The 13,915-nt window shown below is 31.5% G+C and overlaps 1 protein-coding gene and 1 long non-coding RNA gene across 3 annotated transcripts in view; one reads left to right on the top strand and one right to left on the bottom strand.

Moving 5' to 3' along the window:
* Positions 1-13,915, top strand: part of LOC141452691 (arylalkylamine N-acetyltransferase 1-like) — a 98,573-nt gene that overhangs the window by 75,998 nt on the left and 8,660 nt on the right. Inside the window, exon 1 of one of the 2 annotated variants that reach the window (XM_074125071.1) lies at positions 626-820. The exons of the other annotated variant lie outside the window; for it this stretch is intronic. Coding sequence (XP_073981172.1) covers positions 761-820 — 60 coding nt within the window. The 5' untranslated portion in view covers positions 626-760. Of the gene's footprint in view, positions 1-625; positions 821-13,915 lie in introns of those variants that run through there. 2 annotated transcript variants of the gene reach the window in all.
* On the bottom strand, positions 5,244-13,565 carry LOC141452692 (uncharacterized). The gene is made up of 3 exons (XR_012457546.1): positions 13,477-13,565; positions 13,261-13,395; positions 5,244-6,071 (listed from the first exon to the last, which is right to left on the bottom strand). It is a non-coding gene; the product is annotated as an uncharacterized lncRNA (long non-coding RNA).

Genomic DNA, 13,915 nt, shown 5'->3' with positions numbered 1-13,915 from the left:
AGTGAGTAAATATTTCTCTATGTCTACGCAGGCTGATTTTCGTAGTGTATCAAATTTGAAAAACTATACGAAATAATTTAGGATTAGAAAACTGAAAAAACTAAAAGAAATTAGCTTTTCCAGTTAAACCAATAAAATGGCATTTTAACTGATCTCAGCCACAGTCCTAGCTCCAATTTTTTGGAAATAATTTCGAACAAATATACCACATGTGCAGAAAGCTTGAAGAAAATCGTAAAAACTGTTTTTGAATAATATCCATTTCTGGTTTTTCATTTCAGATCTTAGTGATACTTATGTAAAATTAAGAGGTCTGAAATAATTAATATTCTTTACTCAAATTGAAAGGTGCAGTTATAAAAAACAAATCGTAACAATTAGAATTAATTTACAATAAATGGTATTTAATTAATGCTACTTACATTTCAAATCACTAGACCAAATTGGAATAATATATCTTATTAGTAACTTATTACGAAGTAACTTATTAGGAACTTCATAAATTACAGATATCTATGAAGTTACTTTGTCGCAGTGAAAGACGGAAAACCAAATACACAAAGTCACGACTAGTGAAAAGACCAAAGGAAGTGGGGAGCGGTCAGTGTAGTTATAAGACCTGCCCTCCAGCCGTGAGCAGCTCAGTACATTATCAGTGCAGCATTCTAACAAAATTATCATTACATCTTTTCTTATATTTCTCTTTGAGATCAGTTTATTATTATCATTATTTTATCTCCCGTTCAAATAGTCGGCAAACATGACAGCAGTGAATAGCGTACTCAGTCCTCTTGCTGCACCACTTATCATCAATGATAAGGTAAATAGAACGTAGATTATTAAAAAAATAAAAACTATTACATAATTTTGATTAATGAAGATTACTTTTTGTGTGCAAAAATAATTATTATTATATTTTATTTTTTTCTTAGCTCTCGTCGGAGGAAGATTTTTTCTCACTCACTTTATCTCTCTCTCTGAAAAAAAGTTTTCAGCTCACCCCTCAATAAGATAAAGTTTTTAGAAACTACTAGATCTGAGTTTTTGTGGTCAGCATAACCCAAATTCGGAAAATCACAGATAATACAAAATTGTTATTTATATTATTTACCTCCTTAAAGCAACAAACTTCTCGTACGAAATGTCCGTAAAAAAAAAAATATCACCGTCAAATCTAATACGAGTGCAGAAATCGTACAAATCACCTCCAGATTTGTCAAAAGCTAGCGCCAGAATCTCTAAAGCTAACGCCACATTCATAGTAAAAATATTGATGGTTATCCTTTTGGGGATGCTAAGTTTAACGTTACTACTATGGTACAGTACGTTTTGAACTCACTAACGCCAGTTTCTTCTTCCTTCTCATATAAGGGTCTCAAAAATTAGGAGCTCACCACCAAACCCAAAAATTGGAAAATAAAAATGGCGCTAGAACCACTATGACTCATTTCCAACTTAAAAAAAGTTAGAATCCATTAGAGCTAGCGCCACAAAAATTACCACCCACTAGCTATTTATATTTTGATTATTAACTATTATTTTCGGGGATGCTAAAGATATAAATACTGTTTTCTAAATTCTTTAAAAAAGAAAAAAATTACTTTTTGCAAAAAATTTAACTATTTATCAAATTATTTATTTGATATTTATTAAATATAATTAAAATATTAATAATCCTCTTACCACAAATTTCTGCTGAATTAATTTCTTTTGAAAAGATGGTTTTCATCAATATTGTACGAGTACATATTTATTGTAATAAAATGGTACTGTTAAAGGAAGCAGGACGACATTTCTCCCCCTAGAACCCCTGTAAAAGTCAGAGAATCCCGAAGGAAAAGGTTCATGACTAACATGGATTAAGAACAATATAATTGTAATCTTTTATTGAAGTATCTGGCATTTTCGATTGAAAGTTGTTCCATAAAGTCATTCATAGATGAGGCTGATATTCTCCAAAATCCGAAAAGTGGTTAGACATTTCTCACTCATAAATATTACAAGTGATAAATCAACAAAATATAATGAAACTACGTTTTATAGATGTTTTTATTAAAAGAAAACCATACCAACTGTAAGAGAAACCAATCTTTTCCCTAAGAAAAATTTGCTTAGATAAAGTATTTTATAAAAGTGTATGAAATAAACTAACAGACTAACGAGTGGCGTACGCATTAAAATCTTTCTGGGGACCATTGTTTTAATTCGTAAAACTAAAAATTTTTTTAATTTCAATCGAGGTAAAGTAAGTAGTGGTGCAATTAGATAATAATGTAGTAATAAAATTTAAATTGAGAATGAGTTGGATAGAAGCCGAGGCCCCTGGTTCGCAACACCAGTCAAATTTGTCAAATTTCTTTTTTAGAAAAGCAACCTGACGCTTTAATTTCATTTTAGATGTTTATATAATTCATATTACTAACATTAGAAGTTTCACAAACAAATTCGCAAGTGTAAACTCACATTTACATCTTTACACGAGCGTGAAGTGGGTGCAGTTTCTTTTTTCTTTCTGAGAGACCTGCAAAGGCTAGCCATAGCCAGAGCCCATACTACCTATGTTGCCTAGAAGCTGCTTGGCATTATTACAGCAAAACCATAGTAAACTTGGGCTGGTAAAAAATTTTCCGGTTGCCGCCTGAGGTTTTGACAAATTGTTCATTCCCAGCTTTAATGGCTGCATTATAGTGGCATTTTGTTGTGCCTTAAAGTAGCTAAAACTGCATTAGAGGATACCATAGAAGGGTAACCGACTAAGAAGGGTACCCTTATGCTTTGATTGGCCAGTCAATGTTTACTGAAACTTATCAGGAAGTCTAGGTAGTTCGGCACTTGTCTTGGCCTAACTTTTTAGATATTGCTAGGCAATGGAGTAACTGTATGAAGGAATTGCAACTCTGAAACTGACTGTAATTTATTGCCACGCTACTTGGGCAGTATAAAGGTTTCTTAAAGCTTTGTTAGAATCCCAAGTTTGAACTAAATCTCTTAAGCAGAAGTGCAGAACTTTATCGAACGGATTTTAGAGATTTTATGGTGAAAAATGATTTTATTAATGATTTATTAATAAAATGATTTTATTAACAACGGTTGTAGTGATTATATTTTTTTATTTAGTTACACACCTAACAATGCTTGACATTTAAATTGGTAACATTTCTTAAGAACAAAAGAATTTAATTATTTCTGGACTCTAAACGGTTTAACTATAACTGAACTGTTGAACTTATGATTATAAAAATTGGAGTTAAAAGAGTGATAGCGAATGTTCACACCAAATTTTTTATTTTTCAATAACTCAATTTAGGGATATAAATGACTCACCAATTATACTTACGTAAATTAATTTAGAATAAATAAATAAAATCTGTTGCAGTTTGGCTTGAGATTTCCATAAATTTATTATGCAAATCAGTAAGCTGTGAAAGTGACAAATGTTTGCTAATAATAAACTACTTGTTGAATGACAATTATGTTTTTATAATTGTTTTTAAAGAAAATCTGAAGGGGTAATTATAAATTCATTTAATTGCTTGAGAGAGACAACTATAGGAATCGAATGCAGTAAGATTAAAAGAAAACGCAGGCATAAGGTTACTATAACTGCCACAATAGCACAGTTAGGTGTCATAATTGTTTTAATTCACACCACTTCTGTTACTTAAATTTTATTTGGAATTCATTCAATTGAGAAATTGAATGTTTCTAGTAAAAAATAATTCCAATAATTCATTTCACGGAACAATAAAACACAGCTGGTTTGATGACTCATAATGGAAACAAGATTATTCTTTTGAAATTTTTTATTTTATTTTAGAAATTATAATGACGTACAAGAATAGTACTGTTTAAACTGCTTCATTCACAGTTTAAAAATACACAATTTTGAATGTGTGAATGGAAAATTTGTAACCCAGATTTTTTTTAAAAATATTTTATTGAAATTCACAACTGCAACAACTGTTGCAACAAGCAAATGCGATATAAGATAAAAATATTATAAATATGATCGGAGAAGTGGTGACACTCCATTAACGTGCTCTTATGATGACACTAGATCACTTCTCTTCAGTCTCCTTAGAGGATTACCAACACCTGTAACACCTATTCTATGAGAGGGTTAGGATGAGCTACTGTAGTGGAATGAAATTTTAAGAAACAAGTACCCGAAAAATACAAATAATTTACTTTTTTTTTTCAACAATCTGTGAAAAACGTGATTTTTTGACGGTCGTAATTATTAATCAGATAATTAATAAAACATCTGGTGCTCCTAAGCTTTTGAAGAGTAGCCTATTTATGTTCATAGTTACCCAAGCACCAGACTATTTCTTATCAAAACCACATTTCCGGATTCAAGAATTCTCAAAAAACGGATACTATATGTGAAAAATCGAAATCGAAAAAATTAGCCCGATTACAGTATTTCTTCGAGAGTTAGAAAAGGTAAAAAATGCTAATTAAATTGAGAAAAAAGGAAATTAAATAAAGAAAACTACAAAGAAACATTAATTATTATTGAGATCCTTAATAAAAAATGGTGCGAATCAAAAAATTTTATGTGTGATATAATTTCCGAAAAGAACAAAGGAAGGCCTCCTTTTCCGGAAAGGTTACCTTGCTTCATAAGTTTAATTCCGGATGGCTGTGAGCTTTAAGATTGATGGTGCTATTTTTCTTTAAGCATTAAAAGTTACACTGCTTGCAGGATATGTTTGATCGAACAACGGCCATACAACTCCTCGAACGATATTTTGCCAATTGGGCATTGCATCTCCCGATATACTGAGAGAATCCTACTAAATTACCATTAAAGAAAGGAATTTATTTGGGGGGAGCTTTAAGCCTTAGGCCTCTGAGCTTGTTGTTTCAGGCAAGCAATGAACCATTTCTGGTTTGTCTTTGATTGAATGCAAAAGAAACACTCCTGGCAGAAACTATTGTTTCGCTTAATGGGCTATCATAAAATGAAATTCCAATTTAAAACTATTTTAAATATATTGTACATCACAACTAAATTATGATCAGGTGTCGTAGGCGAAGGCGGATAACAAAAATTATATTACAATTTCTTATTACGTAATTCAATTCCTTACTTTAATGAATTCAACTATATTAAAGAATAAATTTATAAATCAAGGTTGCGTTTGCTTTCATTTAAATTCTATGACATTGTTCTTAACATGTAATGCTTAATATTAGATTTTATTTTAGTATTTTAATAACTGTAACTTAAGATGGAATTCTCGTACTAATATTATTAATAATCTCGTTTTACAAGTACTAAAGTAAGTGTGAAGTGGAGATAAATTACTTTTCTTAACGGACTTCCATCCATTCTGCAAATATTCTTCCTTCCTTCCACCACTTTAATAATTTTATTTTTCTTTCAAACGTCTTTTTTTTTTACTTTTGCAAAATGACTTTTTATAATTTGTACTCTGTAATTTATTACGTCCCAAGTTTTAAAAAATTGAGAAATTTGGATGTTCACAATACTGGCTCACAAAACAACGTACGGATTTGTTTCCAGATTATTCTACACATTTTATAAACCTCTAGCTTTTGGAGTTTCTCCTGTTTCGTCAAATTCATACTTCGACTTAATCTTAATTCAAGTTCCAGATGGATACTAAGCAGATTAGGGGCACTGAAAGAGTTATGAATCTGGTAACTAAATATGAATAGCTGCATAAATATAATTGAAGATTATTAAATAAGTAAATACATTATTAATGAGGTAAAAAAATGAATTTAATTTTATTACTATTTCACGTCTTGTTCCTTCTTGAAGCAGTTAAGCTTTCAGCGTTGAGCCAGGTTGTGGACGTACAACTTCCTTCAACTTCGGTCTAAATATAGCTATTGCTCCATCTACGTATTTCTCTTTATTGTTCACCAAGTGCTCAACCTAGTACCATGAAATCTAAAGTCCTCCTTTGCGTTCGCCTAAACTAGGTATTCGTTCACTTCTTTTCTGCATGCATGAGCAAACCATTTCTTAATTCTAACGAGGGGGTTCTATATCTTGGCCTTTTTTATTTCTTCATTCTTTATCCGGTTGGTCGCATCTGGACATTTGCAGAAAGAGAGAGAGATAATTTGACAATTAAATAAAAAAGTGTAATTAGTATAATTATTTTTACTTAACAAAAAATGTACTGGTTTTCTCGAAGAAGAAAGTTTTGGCCATTATTTCGAGCTTAAAGTTTTGAAAAATAAGTCACAAAGTTTTGAAAATGTTGATATTCTTATTATTCATCTTTCGAGACGGACATAGCCGAAGAGTATACTGTCGAAAGACTTAGAGGTCACTTCTTGTTGTTTCACTGCAAGCTAGACGTGTTTAATATTGTGAGAGTTAGTTATGTTAAGCTGAGTCCCGCGGGTACCTGAAGATGAACTTTGACTTTTTCATGTGAGTGAACAATATTTCTGTTTTCAACACTTAAAGGATCCGCAATTCCGAAAGTATCATTCTTAATGCCGTGTGTATTTTATCACGCAACGAATCCATGTTCAAACCTGATGAGCGCATTTGTTTTTACATTTATTCATAGCAGGTCAAAAAGGCTTCAATTTAGGTGCAGGAACGACAGGAACAGCAAGTTGTTTAATCAACGTATTTGCGTTGTTCATTATTTTTCTTTAATAAGTTAAGCAAGTTCCTCTTTATTGTGACGCTGCGAACCTGCCTGAACATGATTAGTAGTGTTTTTTCTAGGATAAGCTTCTTGTAATCAGTTAGGTCAATGGACCGAAGATGTCCTGATCTTATCTTACTTGTAAGCCTCATATATCCTTTCCTGAAATGTTAAAAACAATACTGCGCAGCACATATTGCTTAAGCATTGGCGTACATAACTTAAGCATTACTAGAGCATTGAAGCATTACTTCAATATCGCTACAAAATTTAATTCACTTTACATGTTTTTTAAACAAACTAAGTCAAAACTTGATTAAAAATGGCTTATAAACTGTGAATCCAAAATCAAGTAATTTGGTATTATGTGGCTAAATTAGAATATCAATACTATTTACACATAAACAGCTCATTCAATTAAACATAAGAAATAAATATAATATTAAATATTTATACAATCATAAAAGGAGATAACTGAAATTTTAAATAGATTTTATTACTATCAGATAGAAAACTAAATTTAAAGTTATAGACGTCTAAAGTAAACCAAGGAACGAACTGTAGATACGAGCATCACTTGGTAAGCACAAAAATGTGTATACCTTCCCAACAAAGACTGAAAAAAAGAAGACAGTTGTTAATTTACCTGTACAATTTTCAAGAGAAAGTTTCAGATGCTTTTTAGAATGGAAAAAGTGGTGTACAAAATTTAAAGAAAATTTTAAGAACAATTTTTGATGAAATTGCAAAATAAAAGTGAAAAATTGGTTGAAAAAGTTTGGCCGAAATCTTAAATCAGAAGCGACAAAAGTATTTAAACAAAGTTGAAATATTAGTATTATTGAGGGAAGGGATTAGCTATGTGGTTAGCATACTGGACTCCCACGCGGAGGTCCCGGGTTCGAATCCAGCAGCTGACCCTTAGATTTTCTCTTCCTAGGAGCTTTTTACAGCTCACTGTCCGGTGATGGACAGTGTTGTCTGTAACGAGAGAACACTGTCCGGAGGCCGGCAGTGCACTGAAAAAAGCTCCGGGCGCCAATAACCTTAGATGTTGACGCGCCTTAAATCATATATTAAAAAAAAATTAGTATTATTGGTATTGTATTGGTAGTTACAAACAAACACAAATCCAGAGCGTGTCAGAGGGGCGATCACCATCTTCTTTCTAGCCAAACATCAACGTTGATTAACTCTTTTTTTTATAATTGTAATATTTGCTGTAGAAGAAGTGAATGGGAATGCCAGGGAAGTGAATTTAAGAACCCAATTTCCATTAAAGAACCCTGAAGCGTTAACTTCCTATTTACTTCTATTTCAATGTTCGGTCGATTTTAGTAGTCGTTTGATGTCTATCCAGTTTACTTGGACACATTTTTCATCAAAACTTTCCTTTTAAGTACGGCTTTTTCCATCGTTAATCGCTGACTTTAGCCTTAATTTTCTCTGAAGGCTATTGATTATCGACAATAATTTCGTTAATATGAATTTCATTATTATCCCGCATTCTTATTTATTTTTAAATGTTTTGTAAGTGGAAGTATGGCCATTGTGAAGATTTTCTATTTTTAGTATCCACCGGTAATACACAAGTTAAACTCACTTAAACAAGAATACAAACAATAATTGTTCAACTAATCTTGATAATTTTCTCGGTCTGTCAATCTGAGACCAGAGTAATTTTAAAAAAAGACGAATGGCAGATAATCAAATGCGACATTTCGGACAGAAGCCTGTATGAGAGGTTTAACGTTTTTGCCAAAATCGTACAATCATAACTGCCACTTTTTCTGATGGGAAGAAACGTTCTTTTTTAGTAATGCTCCGGAGAAATCAAACGTTTTTAGAAATTACAAAAAATAATAAATAATTAAACTAATGTTTCATTTTTTTTGTGTTTGGTACGTACAACCGTGAAAAATCATCAAATGGGCGTCGTAAGTGAAAGAGGGTTGAGGCAGCTCAACCTCATTCTAAAATCCTGGTCGAATTAATAATGAAAATAAAATAAAAGAATCACGGAGGACTTACGAAAAAAATACGTTTATATTAATTAACTGGCACCGAAAATATATTGAAGGAAGTAAACAATTCATTACTCGTGCAATATGCAATTAAATTCCCACCAGCGATTGTTATACTTATACAACACCCACCTTTGTACTACAAATCAAAACTACTTAGCAATCACTTGGAGCAAGTAAAGTTACTCTATGAACTTACTCGTTTTTTTGTGTGCATTAACTGAAGTAGTAATTTATTATAAACGCTCCTAGAAGCATACATTATTCATTCTATCGGTAGAGTATGTTAGACTGACGATGCAATCAAAATGCTATTTTTATAATAAGATATTTGCTATCATTTTAAGGCATCTGTCTAGTTACTTGTTGGTTTTCTTACTGGTAATTGTGGATCAAGAAGTTATCTCCATATAGTGAGGCTTAAACCAGTTCTTATTTTGAGTGTTTGAAAAATAAACAGCCACTTCATCGACTTTCTGACTCTTGGGATGGAAGAAGTTCAAGTTAAAGGTCTCCGGTCAGATTTTGGGGGGGTTTTAGAATTTAGTGTTATGGAATTCAGGGTGTTTTTCTATAAGGATACAATCCTAAGCGACCATTATTGCTGGAATTGCAGCTTTGAATTTGCAATCACCTCTTGAAATATATGTTTATTCAATAACGTTTGGGGGAACCAGTTTTTATTAACCGCAAATCTGCCATAATTATATCTCAACTAACGGATGTACTTTTCTCTGATTCACATTTAGAAGATTTAGGTTTTTCCTTGTTTTCCCTAAAATCATATACCTGACTACCTTATTTTGTTTTTCTCTTAAGCATGGATAAGAAAAACCATTAAACATGAGCACTTTTGGGTAAATATGTTCATACAGACTATTTATTGCATTACCTGAGAATTTATTAAATATGAAAGGATTTAAAATTAACAAACAACCTCTGAATTATGTCCATAAAATGATTAGTAGTTAATAATTAAGCAATTAGAATGTAGAGATAGAGATAAGCAATTGGATTGGGCAAACAGAAGTTGTAACTCTCATGATGACCTTCCCTATCGGATTGCAATGCCACTAATTGAAAAGCTTTATAGATAATAAAAAGTTAATAAAAAAAAAAGCTAATAAAAAGTAAATAAAAATTTATAGTTTTTATATAATTAAAATTAATTTTTCGAATATTGCGAACAACATTATTATCATTAAAGAATGCGACCGCCAGTATGTTCCTGCAATTCAATTCGCCGCTAAATTTCCTCCGCAAAATAATGTTAAATTTAAAAGTAAATCACAGTTCATTCAAGAACTCATTTCTAGAATGATCAAATTTGCAATCATTTCAATTTCATATATTAAAATTACACCAGATATTATTATATATTTGAGGCATCTGAAAACGAATAAACTGTTTTTAGCCAGGAACTTAATGTTTGGATCAGAAATTTAAAAAAAAATGGAACGTCGTAGGAAGCAACAAACTTGCAAAATCTATTAAATTGTAGAAATTAGCAACAATTTTGTTTTAACCACGTTTTAATTAGGCCAGGTGTCAGGGCCTTTCACTAATGGCACTCGAAACTTTAGTCTGGCAAAATACATTATTGTAATTTAAATAATTTGGCAAGTAATTGCACTGGAAAAAAAAGAGCATATACTGTAAGATCCCGGGTTTGAATCCAGCTGCTGGCCCTTATATATATATTTTTCTTCTTCTTCTTCCTAGGAGCTTCTCACAGCTCACCGTCCGGTGATTGAGTGTTGTCTGTAGCGAGAGAATATTGTCCAGAACTTGAATTTTGATGCTTCCCTCTAAAGATTCTCTAAATTGTTAGAAATATAAAATCTATAAAATATCTTCGGACATTAAAATTAACCTAAAAGTAATGTTAATAAAAAATTGTACTTTAATTTTTCTCTGTTTTTCGAAATAGTCTGGAAAACAGCTAAGCATTTTACTCTGTTGTTTTTCAATACTAATTGTTCTGACATAAACTATAGTTTTCTTCCTTCCTTATGGAGAAAATTATTTTTGGATAGTTCTGTGAAAATGGAATGAAACATTATGGTTTAGATAAACAGCCAGAAATGCCTAAATGTGTGCCTCTCCGACAATATTAAAGAAAAATCACTTTTAGATTTTAAGAATGATCGCAAACTAAAATTACTGAAAGAATCGAAGTCAGGAAGTTATAAAATTAGGTGAGTATTTTTTGCCTGATTAGTTAATAATAATTGTGTGTTCCTGATCAACATCATTGATTCTAAGAAATTTTCTTGCTCTTACAGTTCCCTGCAGATAACTCTTGTTTGTAGATTATTGTCAAAAGGAGTCGATACAAATTCAAATTCATACAAAGTACAAATTCACTGTGATCTAAAAGAACTAGATTGCACCTCAATAGTGTTACTGTTTTGTTCAGATAGTAGACGCCTATAAAATGTACAATGTGTTAGTATCTGTGTGGTGATGAGCTGGAGTATTCATGGGGTTGCTACGAGAGAATGTTGGAAGTTAACGGTAGCTGTAGGTGCCAGTTGTTTGTGTTAATCAGCTGGTTTATCTGAGGAACGCCAATATTTCTTCCTGAAGAAGTAGCTTGAGTCCTATTCTACTCTTACTGTAAAGAGAGTCTGTTGAAAAGGCGCTATCAATCTACCGAGGAGCTGCAGGAGATGATGTGGAGACTTTATCGCGACTAATGAAATGTGACAGGCAATGGCCCCAAACAGAATTTTAAAAAACTCCAAGATTTTTACCCTAGACATCTCAGGATTGAGTACTTTCCTTGCTTTGGTTTATAATGATGACATAGGGAGTGCCCATTTTACAATAACAGCAGTTTACCTTCTCGAGTCCCCTTGAACCCATTATTCAGGATACTAATATTCTTTCTTACGTTATGTACCCCAATATATAGTGTTTTAAAGAATACCAAGTCAGTTTACCCCCAGCAATTACTAAATATATACTTTGGTACAAATTAATTATGCACATTATATCCAACATATTATGATGTTAATTCCCTAAAGGTATGCTAATAATTGGGGCAAGAACTGTTGTAACTTTAAATTAATATATTAAATAAAAAAACACATTATAATAATTACACTAATTATCACCTTTTCGCAAAGACCGTAGTTTTTGAGTTCCTTAAAATCATTCACAAAAATATTATTGACTCATTATTTATGTTATGTACCTAATACAAATATGGTGAGAACTCTCAGATTACTTTCTATTCCTACTTTATATTCCTTTTTTAATTTAGCATTCCCTTCCACCCAAAACTTGCCAAAATTCCCAAACCTATTCTGTAAAGGGCCACTTGCACTTTACCACTTTTCTACAAATTTGAAATTCTATTTATGTATTGAATCGCTCTTAGTATTATTAATGAAATGAGGCCATATATTGTAATGATTGTAAATGATTGATTTATCTGACATTTTATTCACTATCGTTAATGATAAGGAAGATAATTTATGTCAAGCAATCTTTTATTTGTGAGTTTGTCAGTTTTTTAACATATTTAACGCAACACTTGCTTCCATTGTTTATTGGCCGTTTACTACAAGTCAAACTAGTTCGGATAAAAGTAATCGCTGAAAAATTGCACTGTAAGCATAGGCAAACATATTTCATCAACTATAAAAGATTGAACTATAGTAAAGTATACACAATATGGGATTCCACTTCTAGCGGACTTAGTTAAAGTTTCCAGGTTTCTGGTAATATCTAACATATTTTGTACTTAGACAGACGTATTTTTGTAAATATTAATTTTTGGAAATGTGAATAACTTTTATTGACATGTGGTTAATATTTATTATTTGCCGTTAAAGAGTTATTGAAGAGCCTAGGCCTGTCGGGTCCTTTACTAGATACGGATGAAAATCTAATTTTCTCAGTTAGTTATCGAGGACGAGAGCAGAAAATCTCATATTTTAATATATTTATTACAAAAAGGCGCTGTTTGTGAATACAACGAAGTCTGCGTTCGTGGAGAAGAAGTAAAAGGTTTTGCAGGAGAATTTACTGGTAAACATTTAATTTGTACCTGTAATTTTAAATGAGTGCTTTTCCTAAGGCAAGAATGTTAAGAAGCAACATTAAGTTTTCTCTAAAGCACTACTTCAGTTGTTGTAAGATTCTACCGCCCTTTACCTATTTGGTAGTTAGTGAGGTGTAAGTGATGTGTTGTACGCTGTGGATGGGATAGTCTGTTAACAGCCAAGTAGAATTAGAATGAGGTAGCAAAGTATTTAATAGGCCAGAGTGGATAATTTAGATTTGATTAGGGAAGGCTCTTTAAGCTTATTAAATTAAAAGATAGAATTCTATTCATAATTTTAGTGACTAGCATTAACGATGTCTTAACTAACCTGAGATTTTCATTTATGATAAATGAACTTTATAATGCTAGAATTGGTATTGATGGATAAGTACTGGGGAAGTGTTGGTCTGCGAAAAGCGTCTTTTCACTTGACATTTTAATGCTCTTTTCAGTAGAAAGTGAGCTATCTATTTACTTCATAGAAGACAATTTACATGACATTTAAACCTTCATTATTTGATATTAACTGACGTCCTACCTGCTATATAAAAGACCTCTTCAAAATAGCTGCAGGATTGAGCTTCTGATAAAGACCTATTATTTCTTAAAGTAATATAGGCAAGTATAAAATATTTGCAGTTGAAAGTACTAATGACAACTCCCAGGGTAACCACTTGAAACAACAATAATATTAAAAAGAAATTAAATAACTGAAGTTAATAATAATAAAATAATTATCTTTTATTTGGCTTACCGATAAAATAAATAAATAAAATAAAGTAATAGTGATGATAATTTTTTTTTTTCAAATTGTTAACAATTTTCTTCCCAACTGTGTCTTTCGTAGTTCAATTAGTGAGCGAAAGCAACATATGTAATTTACATATTATATTTCATTAAAATAAAAGCTAATTCAATTCTACTAAAAGAAAGTTAACCCTGATTGTTACTTTTATCGTATAAAAGTTAATTGCCTTCCCAACGCCCCCAAAAGCTCTATTAAAAGCCCTTACTAGCCTTTTAGGACAAGATTTCATCAAGCTTAGTTCAACAAAGCTTTCTCTGTTACCATTATTTGATTTAATTCATGATTTATGCTGTAAACAATCCAATGTGTATATAAATATAATTGCTTTTCGTTCTGTGTAACTTTTTGTTAATCATCATATTTAAATGTAAGTAATTAATCAGCT

Source organism: Rhodnius prolixus, unplaced genomic scaffold (assembly GCF_049639745.1).
Source record: "Rhodnius prolixus isolate KJV_2025 unplaced genomic scaffold, Rpr scaffold_3, whole genome shotgun sequence".
NCBI lineage: Eukaryota > Metazoa > Arthropoda > Insecta > Hemiptera > Reduviidae > Rhodnius > Rhodnius prolixus.
The sequence above is the reverse complement of the archived record's forward strand: the minus strand, read 5'-3'. Positions and strand labels throughout refer to the sequence as shown.